This window comes from Peromyscus leucopus, chromosome 6, assembly GCF_004664715.2.
Source record: "Peromyscus leucopus breed LL Stock chromosome 6, UCI_PerLeu_2.1, whole genome shotgun sequence".
Taxonomy (NCBI): Eukaryota; Metazoa; Chordata; class Mammalia; order Rodentia; family Cricetidae; genus Peromyscus; species Peromyscus leucopus.
The window spans coordinates 99,217,006-99,230,786 of NC_051068.1; the positions used below are offsets into that span (position 1 = coordinate 99,217,006).

At 43.1% G+C, this 13,781-nt stretch overlaps 1 protein-coding gene across 22 annotated transcripts in view; it reads left to right on the forward strand.

Annotated features, from left to right (window-relative positions):
• Window positions 1–1,135: 1,135 nt before the first annotated feature.
• Camk2d (calcium/calmodulin dependent protein kinase II delta) overlaps window positions 1,136–13,781 on the forward strand; it is a 253,455-nt gene continuing 240,809 nt past the window's right edge. For 18 of the 22 annotated variants that reach the window (XM_028856030.2, XM_028856078.2, XM_028856068.2 and 15 more), the window contains exons 1-2: window positions 1,571–1,728; window positions 3,315–3,409. In XM_028856030.2, the coding sequence (XP_028711863.1) occupies window positions 1,664–1,728; window positions 3,315–3,409 (160 nt within the window). In that variant the 5' untranslated portion in view covers window positions 1,571–1,663. Of the gene's footprint in view, window positions 1,729–3,314; window positions 3,410–13,781 lie in introns of all 22 variants that reach the window. The other 4 variants (XM_028856050.2, XM_028856105.2, XM_028856139.2 and 1 more) reach the window with 1 other exon arrangement.

The window sequence follows — 13,781 nt, forward strand, 5'->3', positions numbered from 1 at the left end:
AAAATCCGTTCACGATGCTTCTGTCTTCCGTCGGCCTCTAAACCTGCAACCGCCACGTTTATTAAAGACCCAGAACTGGAGAGAAGGCCCGGAAATTATCTTAGCAACCAGTGACAACTTACCTATCTTACATGCTAATTTTTTTTTTTTTCCTCCCTGCTAATTTTTAAGCAACCGTGGCAGGACTATTCTCGAACTTTACAGCGGTTTTCCGGACAGCCACGGACAGGAGCGCATTCCTGGACCCCTACCTGGCCTGCTCTCTGAGAACGTGAAGCCGAGGAGAACTCACGATCTCCCTCTCCTTTTTTTTTTTCCCCCTTCTCCCTGGGCACAGCGGAACGGGCTCGGCATGCTCACGTGACGCCAATGACGTCAGCCCCCCCCACCCGGGTCGCGTGACCCGCAGCCAACCTTCCTACGGCCCCACCCCCTCGCCACCCGAGTGGGACATCTCGCGAGAGGCCTGTCTTACTATCAGAACTTGCCGAGGTTACAGGGGAGTTACTCTGGAGGGGAAGGAAGGTGTGGCAGCGCTGCTGCACTTTTTTTTGCTTTCATTATGTTAGGATTTATGGCCAAGCAAAGGCTTATGGGGGGGGGACTGCCCTAGTCTGGAAAACCACCGGAGAGGAGGGCGAAGAGGTGACCGTAAAACCTCAAATGAAACGTGGCGCCCCAGCTATCCTCGCCCCTAGCCGAGGGACAGCGGGGTGCAGCAGAGGTGGCCTCGACTGGCAGCCCCCGGCCGTCGCTGCGAGCCGGGGGTGCGGGGAGGGGGCGAGGCATGGGACCCGGGTCGGGGAGCAGTAAACGCGAGCCGCGCCCAGATGCAGCGGCTGCATCCCTCGCTCTCGGCTTCCCCGGCACTGGGTGGCTGAGTGGCCGGCCCGGGTAGAGATGTGCCCCGGTGTGGGAGCTGCGAGTCATCCCTCCTCTTCCCGACCCCTCGTGGGTCACTGCGACAATGCTGGTCCCGTCCCCTAACGTGCGCTCCCCGCTGCTCCGCGCGTCCCCTCCCTCCGGTCTCCCTAGACGGCTGCGGGAGAGCAGCCCGGAGGGACTCGGCTGGAGTCGCTAGAGGGAGGTGTAGGGCCGGCGAGGAGGGGGCTTCGCGGGGCGGGGAGAGGCGGGAGGAGGCGCCGGGGAGGAGCTGTGGCCGCCAGCTTCGCCCGCCCGAGCCGAGCGCACTCTGTCGCCGCACGGGTTCCCAGCCTTGGCGGCCCCGTGGGGAGCCCGGGCCACCCGCGCCACCTCCGCCCGCCCGCAGGAGCAGCCGGCCGGCTGTTCACTCTTCGACCGCCACCCGTCTCCCCGGGCGCTGCGCTGAGCTCGCTCTGCGGCCCGGCTGTCACTCTGCGGCCCCGGTGTCAGCAGCCACCCCCTCCGGCCGGTCCCCCGACCCCTTCGGGAGCGCAGTGCTCCGCGGCCGCGGCGGGAGGAGGAGGAGGAGAAGGAGGAGGGATCGCGGCGCGGGCTGGTCTGGCCACCTCGCCCCGCGCCCCGCCCCTGCGCGCACTCCCTCGCGGGCGAGCTACTTTCGGACAAGGAAAGTGAGGGCGGCCCCGGGTGACAGCGCGGCGGCGCCAGTCCCGGGAAGCCGCGTCTGTTCGCGTGTCGTCCGTCGCGCTCGCTCCCAGCGGCGCACTGTCCAGACCCGGCCATGGCTTCGACCACCACCTGCACCCGCTTCACCGACGAGTATCAGCTCTTCGAGGAGCTCGGAAAGTAAGCGTCCCTGCCTGGCATCTCCTCCCGCGACCCCCTCCCCCCCCGTTTTCCTCGTGGGGAGTGGGGAGAGGGACCCCGCAGGCCGAGACGGGGTGACGGACCCCTGGCTTGACGCGGGTGGGGCAGAGAGGGGAGGAAACCTCTGCCCCGCTGTGGCGGGTGCCCCGATACCCCAGCCCACCCTCCTCAGGTCCTCCACCTCTCCACGGGAGACTTAGAGAATTTACGATCTCTGCAGTTGTAGCTGTCATCCTGAGAAGTGTGAGCGCACGCGAGTGTGTGTGTGTGTGTGTGTGTGTGTGTGTGTGTGTGTGTGTGTGTGTGTGTGTTCTGAGAGGAAAGGAGATGCACGCAAAATGCAACATTGGTAAATAGGTGTCATCCTGCTCAGCCCGGGGTCGGTGTGTCTGCCGTCCGACCCAGGTTCCGATGAGCTGATGAGCACTGGCTCTCAGAGATGGTGCCATATTTATCGATGCCGAAAGTTCAACTTGGCTTGGTGGAGAGTCTGGTTCGGCATCCAAGTAGTTGTTCTGTCCAGGAAAAGGGCCACCCAACAGCACCCACGCCCCTGCCCCATATCCGCTACCCTTTGCACTAAAATGACTGGCTCCCCATCATTCTTTTAAGTACGTGTACATCTTTCCTGAGAAGATTTATTTATCTAGGCAGCGGAAAAGCCCTCTGGAGCTCAGGAAAGCGCTTCCCAAGGGTAGCCTAGCGTTGTGGTTGTGTAAAATGACCTCCTCCGCTTAAGTGCCAGAACTTCTTGTAGATGTTAAGGAGGGACACGGCACAGTACCTACCGACAGAAGATCTGTACAGGGGCGACCAGAGACCCAGCCAGGAATGCTGATTTACCAAGCATCCAACACCAAACCGGTTCCTCTGTCGCTAATTTCAACTACTAGGGAAAAGATGCATTTGTGTGTGTGTGTGCTGTACGTTCCTACACTTGCATAAAAGGAAGTGTAAGCATTTTAAATGGAATGAAAATGATATCTTTATAGATGATCTGCTGTTGAAACATGGAGACATGTCGGAAGAGCAGCTTAATTCAAATCTCTCCCCTCCCCCAGCCCAAACCAGGCAGAGAGAAATCACCTTACCCCGGGATCTGGTAAAGCACACCAGTGAGCCCCAGATTTATGTTTTAATGAAAACAATCGCCATATTTACTTACTTGGAGCCATGTTAATTATTTTCCCTACCGAAATAAGCAGGCAGCAGATTTTTTTTTTCTCCCTGTTCCTCATCTCTGCTCTTTGCAGGGTTTGCTATGAGCATTTGGTGTTTTGTGAGTGTGAATTATGAAATGTTTTCAAATTTCATGTGCAAACAAGAGTGGTCATAATTGGCATTTCCATTTATTTTGTTGATTAATAATGTGTTTCCAGTCAAAAATTATTTTTATTTATCAGCATTTAAGAAGGATCTGGGTTTGCCAGCAAGAATTTCTAGATAGTGCTCTTATTATATTGCTATTTGACAGACTGCTAAAGACCCATAAATATGCTCGTGTAAGTTTCTAAGTGGATACTAGATCTGATTATACTGCTGACTTGCTAATTATTGGTTTCCAGGGGGGCATTCTCAGTGGTGAGAAGATGTATGAAAATCCCTACTGGACAAGAGTATGCTGCCAAAATTATCAACACCAAAAAGCTCTCTGCTAGGGGTGGGTATTTTAAACCACATTTATTTATATATGTTAATTTTGTACTTGTGTGGATTGGTGTTGTCTTGTAAGTAAATATAGCATGTAGTTATAATTGAATTTTAAACTTAGGCATCATGTTTCATACTGATATTTTTCCTTGCCAATTGTCTCTTGGTCTGTATACTTTGAAAGCAAATGAAAAATATAATTGTTACCAGTGACTTATTGAAATGCTGTCTTATGAGCCGTAAGTAACATAAATAAATATTTTTGCAAAGCAAATAAATGTCATGAAGTGCATTTTGCTTTTAGCTCTAGTGTGAAATAAACTTTCAGAAGGATCCCAGAATGGAAAAAATGTAAGTCTCATAACTGTCATAATTCCCCTTTCACTTTTGAGACGAGAAAACAGGTCACGGTTCAGTGGAACGTATATTACAGTTGTAGTTACAGCTGAACTTAATACATCGAGGTATATTTAACTTCAGTGGTTTTGGGAAGGAAAAAAAGATCATTGCTGTAATCTAGGAAGTTAGCTTAATTTTGATGTGCGTAGGTTAGGCCTTTAACTTAGTCTTCCGAGTTAAATTTCCCATCAGATCATACAATATATTTTATACCTGCAGTTTATAGCCACGGAGATAATTCATACTTAAAGCTATTGACATAAGTTTTTTTTAAAAAATCAACTTGGAGCAATATGCTCACAATTTTTTTTTTTTATTATTTTGTTTACACTTGATCTTAGCCAAAAGGCTGAGAAGCGATTATTATTTTGTTTAAAATCATGCAAAAGCACATATACTGAAACGCTGGGCGTTACAGTGACTGCAGGCATATGCCTAAGGTATTTTCATGGGAATTTATGATTTGATGAAATTAAACTGAAATCAAAATGAACAAAATACCATACCGCATCCCATCTCAGTGACCTGGTTTATTTTAAGTAATGAGAGGAAATTCCATTAGAGTTAGTTTTCCTCGATGAATATATCTTTTAAGACATGCCACTTAAGGATGCCTGGATATCATTGCTTTTGTCCTTTGATGTGGTAAATGGATTTACAAATTCCACTTTTAAGATGTGCTGTAGAATGGAATTCTGTTGTGATTTTCTTCATCTGACTTGCCATCGTTCTGAGAAAGAGCTATATGCTAAACTAACCACTAGCACCATGGAGTCCTGGTATGAAAACTAATGAGAAAGCAGCTATGCTAATTACATTTCCCCTTCTAGTCTCCACTCCATTGGGAGGTTTTTTAAGGATGACAAGGCAATGCAGAAATATAAATGCCAGTTTAAGGGAAAGAAGAAGAAGGCTGAAAAGAGCCAGTCAGACTTTTTTCAGTGATTGTTATTTCTTCTGGTGTGATAGGTACTTTGGCAGTGGTGGGCTATCAATTTTGGGGGGTGTTACCATGTCTGTTCTGAGTCTTTTAGTGACTTTAAATTTCCTCTCAGGCAAATGAGACTTTATGAATTAGAGTCAACACTTTTTATCCTCTTCAGCTCAGACTCCCTACATCAGACTGGCAGCGGACCTGCCTGGCTCACTTCCTTCTCCTCTATGGGAGAAAAGTGCTCCAGACTGATGGGCTCCTGCCCTTCTACCAGGGCCCCTCAGCTGCTCATGCTGGGCTTCTACAATCTCCTGCCTGACTCAGAAGGCATTCTTCCTACCTTCCTTTGCTATTTTTTAGTTACTTACTTTTATTGTTTTTAGTTGTGTGTGTGTGTGTGTGCACACATGTGAGTGTAAGTGCTCTGGAGGCCAGAGACATCTATCTGATCCCCATAGTTATGAACCCTCAAGTGTGGGTATTAGGAACTCAACTCCTGCTCCCTGCAGGATCAGGAAGATCCTTTATCTGCGGAGCCATCTCTCCAACCTTTTCCTCTGCATTTTTTTTTCTTTCCCTCCAAGAACATTGTCTGTCCTGGAATGATAGGCTCTGGGCTTCAGTCCTGATTCCTGGAGCTGCTAGCCATGTGATCTTAGGCAGTTTACCCATTTTATTCTGAGCCTCAGTCTTTTCATCTGCAAAATGGGTGAGAGAGAGCCCTTTCTTACAGGGTTTTGATTGATCGGATTGGCTTGGTGTAGAGTGTGGAGTGGTGCCTTTCACATGGCATGCTCTTAGTGAATTTCAGCTGCTACCATTACACGATGGGAATGGAGTCATGATGAAATCTCATAACTTGTTTGAAAGGTCTTTCTTAATGTGAAAGCACTTGAGAATTGCCGATCTAGTGACAGTTGTGATGTGGCCCAATTCAAAAAGCGAGCAGCTCAGTTGCTTAGTGTGTAAATTTGATCCAGTCATGCACTTTTCTAAGATCTCAGATTATTCATCAGTAAAATGGTAAAACTTACACAATGCGCTCATGGGGTGTTTCCGGTACTTAGTGAATTTTGTGAGAGCCATATCTTAACTTGAAAAGTGCCTTGCCAATTTAACTTACTACGCTTCTATGTAAAGAATATAGTCATTTCTTACAAAATGTTCTGCAACTTTATTTTATATCAACACACAATTAAGGGTGGTTATAGAATAGTTTTATTTTGCAGTGTGTATGTTTGTTTCAGTTGTACCTATATCGAATTACAAATCTTTTGAAGGAAAATATACCATGCCTTCACCTTTGACATAACATTCAGGTAGACAGCATCGAGGACACTGAAGGGCTTCAGGACAGAGTAACTAGACCAAAGTGTGTCTATTACATTATTTGTAAAGCAGTTAAGTACTTTGTTCATCGCTGAGAACAAGGGAACACTGAGATCTGTAAAGTATATTCAGAGACTGTGTTTTAAAATGTAAATTTTGGAAGCTGGAGAGATGGCTCAGCAGTTAGAGCACTTGCTGTTCTTGCAGAGGACCTAGGGTTTGATTCCCAGTGCCCACATGGTAGCCTGTAATTCTAGTTCCAGAAGATCCGAGGCCTCTTCTGATCTCTGCGAGCACTGCATACATGTGGTGCACAGACTTACATGCAGACAAAACATCCACACAAATATTAAAAATACACAATCTAAGTTTTCTTTTAATAACACTCCTTTTATAATAATCTAGTATAAGTTTTTTTGTGGGAAATTTTTATAGTGAGAAACATTCAAAGTAAAATATAGAATTCAGTGCAATATAGTATGCTTAATTTTTTCCAAGAAAATAATTTTTGGGAGCTCCATTAGACACATTTCTGAAATGGACAATTTTTGTGCAACTTTTTGTTTATGTTATTTGATATAACATGCCTTTGTAAAGCTAAACCTTAAGGCTATGAATTTTGAAGACAAGGAAATTTCTACCACTCAACTAATTGTTTTTAAATCCCTTTTGTGCTGGGAATTTAACCTAGGCCCTCACACATGCTGGGCAAACACACTACCATTGAACTGTGTTATCTGCCCTCAGCTGGTGTTCTTTAGCTGAAACAGACAAAAGGAGAAAGTGCCATTTGTCAATAAATCCAAGGCTATGAGGGAAATTGCCAAACATTTGGCCGGATTCCTGCACAAATTCGCACATCCCTCTCTGCTGCCACTCAGGCCTTTGCTGTGCCTAGACTGTAAAGGGTTTTCAGCAGACAGTTTTAGTTGCGTTTTCGCTCACTGTTAGTCACGCACACCATATTTGGGAGACTCAAAGTCTGTTGAAGAACTTCTTTGTGTTTTCATCTGCATATGTACACAGGACATTTGGTGTTAGTGTTACTGAGCATGTAGGTCAGTGGGCTCTGTATATCTTATTTGCCACTTTTGAAGCTTTTTTTTTTTTTTTAAAGCTCCTAAGCATGGCCAACATTTGATATCTTATATGTGGTTTACAAATTCTGAAAAGTTGTTTTAATTAGGCATGGCTAGTAAGTAGTGAGCAGTGACAGCAGAATTTGTCTTATATTTTCTTCGTAGGAATTTAGTCATTTTGACCCAAGCAATTCGGTTAGTACCCATCAAATGCTAACTTGTTCCGGTGCAGATGTTTTGTCTCTCATCTGGGCAGGTTTGGAGCTGTGAGCTGTTCCTGGGTGATGCGAAGACAGTACTTTCAGCCCCACTAGGCTGGTGGCTCTGACTGCAAGAACCTTCAGAAACCGTTCACGTAGTAGACGATGCCTTTTAAAATGCTTTAGTAGTAGCTATGACTTCTTGATGTCCATTTTCTAATGTGTGTTTTCATCCTTAGGAAGTCCTTACTACTACACAACCAGGCATACCATAGTTGTTGTTCTTATAAAAGAAAATTTAACTATAAGCTTGAAGTAACATACGACATAGAAATATTTTTTTTAACATTTACTCCATTGGTAAAATTAACAAGTTGTATTTCTGTAATGTAAATCATTTTAATTTTATTATCCTAACTCCATTAGTTCCCAATTTCATAATATTAGTAGAATACAGGTCAGGACCCTAGGAAACTAGCTGACCATGTATGTGAATTCAATGTTGTATCTATACCCCCAAGTAATATTTTTTGTTTTGTTTTAAGAAAGGTATAAAAAACTGAGGCTTGCTACTTTTGTTTTTGACAGTTAATAAATTGTCTCAGTCTCTCAACTTTGTGCCTACTTGCTTGAGTCGGAAGCAGGATTGGGTAGATAGACTGAAATTCCCAATCTGCCTTGTCGATTTGTCAGTTTGGAACCAATTGAACAATAACAACAAAAATCAAAAATAACATTTTAAGAAAAAAACTAAAAGTTTTTCTTCTGTATGTGGGCCTGAAAGTAGCATGTCTTGATATTATGCTTAAGTCATACCTACTTTGTCTTAAAAGGTTTTTTTAAACGTGTGTGTGTGTGTGTGTGTGTGTGTGTGTGTGTGTGTGTGTATGTAAACCGTGTTCACATCTCATGCAAGGGGCCTTCACATTTCCTTGGAGTTTGAGATGGTTGTGAGCCACTGTGTGGGTGCCGGGAACTGAACCCAGGTCCTCTGCTAGAGCACCAGGTGGTCTTACCTGTTAACCCACTGCTCCAGCCCCATATCCTTTTTTTTTTAATTGAATTTTTTTAATACAGTATGTTCTGATCATGCTTTCCCTTCTCCAACACCTCCCAGATCCTCCACCTTCTCACCCATCCAACTCCCTTTTCTTTCTTCAGAAAACAAACAGCACCCCCCAAATTCAAAACCTGTAAACAAACTAGAACAGAATAAGAAACACACACACACACACACACACACACACACACACACACACACACACACAAGAACCAAACAAACACACAACCCTCCTCCAACCAAAACCCATAAAAACAGCAAAATTGGAAACCATAATATACAAGCAAAACCTAACAAGACAAACAATGCCCAAACAAAAGCCATGTGAAAAAAAAAAAGTCTATAAAAATATCATTGAGTTCATTTTGCATTGGCCATCCTGCTGGGCATGGCACCTGCCTGTAAGTATGGTTAATGTACCCAGTGAGACTCCACTGAAGAAAACTAACTTTTTGTTTTCAAGCAGATGTCAGTTGCAGGTAGCTTCTTGGTTGGGGTGGGAGCCTGTGTCCACGCACCCCTCACAGTGCTGGGACCCCGTGTGGCTTGAACCCGTGTAGGCCCTGTGCATGCTGCCAGTCTCTGTGAGTTCATGTGTGTGCCATTCCTGTTGTGTGGAGAACGCCACTTCCTTAGAGTCATCTGTATATTGTTCTGTAGGCCTTAATGTTGGACTTTTATTTTCTTCAGTAAGTGAATTAGATTATTGTTGATAGTCAAACTAGTTAAATTTTAATCTATATCCAGGAAATAATGTTCTCTGCTTTCCAACAAGAGAGACTTAAACAGTGTGATGTCAGGTACCTCTCTGTGGTATTAAAGATATGGTCAGTGTCTCCCTGACTATATGAGATTACCTACCCACAAAAACACCTTTGTTTATACATTTAGGTGAACACTTTCATTTTCATTGAAATATTAAATAAAATCAATGTGAAAATTTAGTAATAAATTGTTTTTTTGTAAAGTTACCTTTAAAAAGTTATTTTTATTTATTATGTGTGCAAGGGGGGGTCATCCACAAGTAGAGAGAGAGAGAATTCATCTCTAAGCATGGGGACGCATGTGTGGATTAAACATTGGGGAGTGGGTTCTCTCTTTCTACCATGTACTTCTAAGTTTTGAACTCTGGTCATCAGGCTTGGTGGCAAACACCCTTACCCAAGCCATTTTTCTGGCTTATAAATAATCTCTTCTGAATCCTTTTTATGTTGATCATTATATACTAGCAATATATAACAATCATATACTGGGATTTTCCCTATATCTTATCCTTGAGCAATTCATAGTGTCCTAGATGTTGGACTGAATTTTTTTCAGCCTTTCCCCTTCCTCTCCATTTTATTAGTGTAATAGCATATTTTACAATTTCTTTTTCTATTTCGTTGGCAATTAGTTAATGGTTGTTTACTTAGGGATCTGTGTTAAACACTTTGCTACAATCCATTTAGTGAAATGCCCTGAAACACACCAAATGGAGTATTAGCAGGCTTTTAATTCTAAGCACCTGTCTGTCTGTTGACAACTTATAGTTCACTTCCTTTTACAGGTTATTAAACATGTTCACATGATTTATTGAAGTAGGGGTTAGGTAAGTTTTGAACATGATTACAGCATCAGAGTACTAGGAAACTGAAGATTACACAAACAGACGTCATACATGATATAATGTGTTCCAATCTAGCATGAATAACACAACACCCGTTTTTAAAAGAAGAGATGATTTCTTCCTGGGAAGATCAGGGAAACTGTTTCTCCTAGTGTAAATTTAAAGAGGCTTAAAATCATGCTGCCCCACCCCCAAGCCCAGTTCTGCAATTTGAGAAAGTTGTTCAGAATGGATGAAATATCTGATTAGAAAGAAAATGGCATTGTATTACTTGCAGTAGATTTATTGCAATTGTCTGTACATAGAGAGTTTTTTTTAAATACAATCTCTTTTTATTTTATTTTATTTTTTTGCATTTGGGGGATTTTGAGGCAGGATTTCACTCTGTAGTCCAGCCTGAATTGGAACTCATTGCATTGCTCAGGGTAGCTTCAACCTTTTGGCAATCCTCTCAGTGCGGGGAACACAAATATGGGCCACCACATCCAGCTATTTTATGTATTTTATTGTGCTGCTGGGGATTGAACCAGGGCCTTGCACACACTCAGCCGGAAGAGCTCTACCACTGAGCAGTAACTCAGCCCTTTGGGATGAAATTATTTTAAGTCAAGCAGGACAGTTTTTAGCTAGCAGAACTGCTCTGATTCCAATTCAGATGTTTTCTGTAATTGTACGCAAATGCAGAGAACCTCGTCAGTTTTTGTATTCAGTTACAGCCCTCGCTATTCTGATACTCTCTTGCTCTCCCAAACAATAATGCCATCTTCATCAATAATGATTTAGAAAAATGAAATTCTCTTGACTGATTTAAAGAGTGCCTTGTAGGTGACACAGGTGCACATCCATAAGATGCGTGGTTTCATTTTGTCCAGTCTATATTTCAGCCTCCTAGAAGCAATCTATTATCTCAGGTTTTTTTTTTTTTTAATCGGAAGCTGAACCTTTTGCATACGGCCTCGAAGTTAGTAAGTTGGGGCTGTAGCTCATTTGGTACACTGCTTGCCTAACATCCAGGAAGCCCTGGGATAAGCCAGACATAATAGTGTAGGCCTGTAACCCCAGAACTTGAGAGATGGGAAAGAAGGATCCAAAGTTCAAGGCCATCCTCCAGCTGACTTGTCTCTATAATGAGTGTGAGGTCAGCCTGGGCTATATGGGTGGGATCTTGTCTTAAAAAAAAATAGTTAGTGGTAGAGTGAGAATCTCAACCCAGTTTCTCATGCTCTGGAGGCCGACTCTTCCCATTGTCCTACCCATGGACTGCTGGTACCCAGAACAGAAGTCTTCTGTATTTGCTTGTATGTGCTTAGCGCCATACAGAGCACCATGTCTTACACCTTTTTATAGTTCCATCTAAGTGAGGGCCCTGAGTCATATTGTTTGGAAAATACATTTAGAATTCCAACTTGTGAGAAAAAAAGATAGCATTTTAATCGCTATGGTAACGTAAGATCAAGTTGAAGTTTCAGATGACTGTGTGGTACTTTCTAGAAGGAAAAATAATACAGTGGAAAATGTTATCAAAATGCTAGGAAAGTGATTACAGAAGAGGTTGTGAGGCTCAACCATGAGTCCTTAGGATTACTTCTGAATGATGCACTTTTTACTGCAGAGAAAAACAGCCATTTGGACAAAGGAGGACTAAGAGACATGTACTTGGAAAGCCATTCTAGTTTTCTGGTGTTTTGTTTAACCATTGAGGAAAGGAGGACATTTTGTTAGTTTGCAGTTTCTTCTTCGGCGGTAGCATTGAGTGTGTCAGACTCACAAAAAGAATGAGCAGTTAAAAGGAAATAAAACGTTGTGTTCCATGTCCATTGTAAAAATAGGTGTAGCAGGAGCAGCACAGGTTTACAGAGGACACGTGATGATAATACTGGTTAACAGTTAATCTTCTCCCGAAGGTGCCCAACTGTTTTCAGATCACACAGGGATTTAAATGTTTTGGTCCATAAATTTTGGCATATCCGGTTATATATATTGAATTTTGAAACAACAATCAAATGCTCAGTAATCCTCCAGCTGACTCTGATTAGGCTGTGCCTGTTCCTCTGAAGCTGTCCGCATGCTTCTTGCTCATCTTTATCCCTTCTCTGTCCAAAAGTCAGTTACTATTCCTAATGATTTTAGGAGTGAGACCCTTGCCAGCCTTCCAGCTGATTTTTAATTAACTGGAAGATCTTCAGTAATGGAAAACTTACATACTCATTACATAGGTTAATTGTATTTTATTTTGTGTTGTATAATATAGACTCATAGAATAAAAGGCATTTTTATTTTTTTAATGTACTAATGTACCATTTTGGCCTGGCAAGATGCCTCGGTGGGTAAGGGTGCTCATCCTACAAGTCTGGAAACTTATGTTTGATCTGATCCCTTGACTCCATGTGAAAAAGATGAATGAAGAGACATTCATTCATAAAAAAGACAACTGCACAAAGTTGTCCTCTGACCTTCACACACACTCTCACATATATGTATAATAATAATAAAATACCATTTTACCTTTTCCATGAAGGTCTTCAAAAGATACAAAATATTTGGAAATTTTAATAGTCAATTGTTTTTTTCCTATATTTTTTGCAGAAATTTTATTAACATGATGAATGCACATTGAAAAATTAAGAGTAATTTAGATGAAATGGGCTTGTTAAAAATTAGGGCTGGGGAGACGTCTCAGCAGTTAAGAGTACTCACTGCCCTTGCAGAGGGCTGGAGGTCAGGTTCCAGTGTTCACGATGGTTGGCTACCACCTGCCTGTAACTTTAGTTTCAGGGGATTTGAGGCTGTCTTCTAGATTCCATGGTACCCACATGCACAGATGCACACACACACATACACAGGAATAAAAATTAAATCTTTTTTAAGAAGTAATACAGTGAGAGCAAATTTATCAAAATACCATTCTGTCCTGTAAAGTCTGTGGAAGGTTGAGTTATGCTGTGTTATGCTATTTTGTATTTTAGTTAAAATTTTAAGTTTGGATGGGGGAACTAAACAATGTGTGGCATTGGGAGGACTGTGCTTCAGTACTCTTTCAGCCTCAAACTGTGACGGGTCATCTTTCCCTTTTCTGTGAATGGTGTCTGAATTTCCCCCAGCATCCCAAGCACATGCAGTTGTCTTTCCCTTACCCCATCTCAACACATTTTCTGTCACTTTGGTGTTTATAGGGATTCATTCCAACTGGAGCTTAGCTTCCTCTTCCTATAGTCCTTTTCATTAGCTTCCCAAACAGGTTTTTAACACATACACTGTTAGTTCATCCTTAGACCTTTCAGCAGTGACTTTGCTCTGGGCATCTTGATAAGTTCTTGCCAGTACAGAGCAGAGAGTTTCTGTCCTCTAGTATCTCCTGATCTATTGGGGTGAATGTCAACCTGGAGAATAGAGCATTGTGAGCGGGCTGTTATGAGGTAAGGCCGTTGGGGAAGTTGTGTTTTGAGTTAAGACGAGGAAGAGATAGCCATACAGGCTAAGGAAGTCTGTATAGAGGAACAAGAAGATCAGTCCCACCCTATGGTTGGAATGTGAGCATTCCAAATAGCTCAGGTGCTGGCTCCTCTAGGGCATCACCTCTCACTCCCTCCCCTTCCTCCCTAGCTCTAGCCAGAAGTGCCTTTCACCCACTTTCAGTCCTTTGGGTTTTGAATTGCTTGTGGTGCATTTCTTTTTATTGCAATTATAAATGTTGCGGTTTTGAGGTACCTTGTGGAGATTTCTTTATTTACCTTAGAATCTACTCGCTATAGAGATTATAGGATTGCAAGTA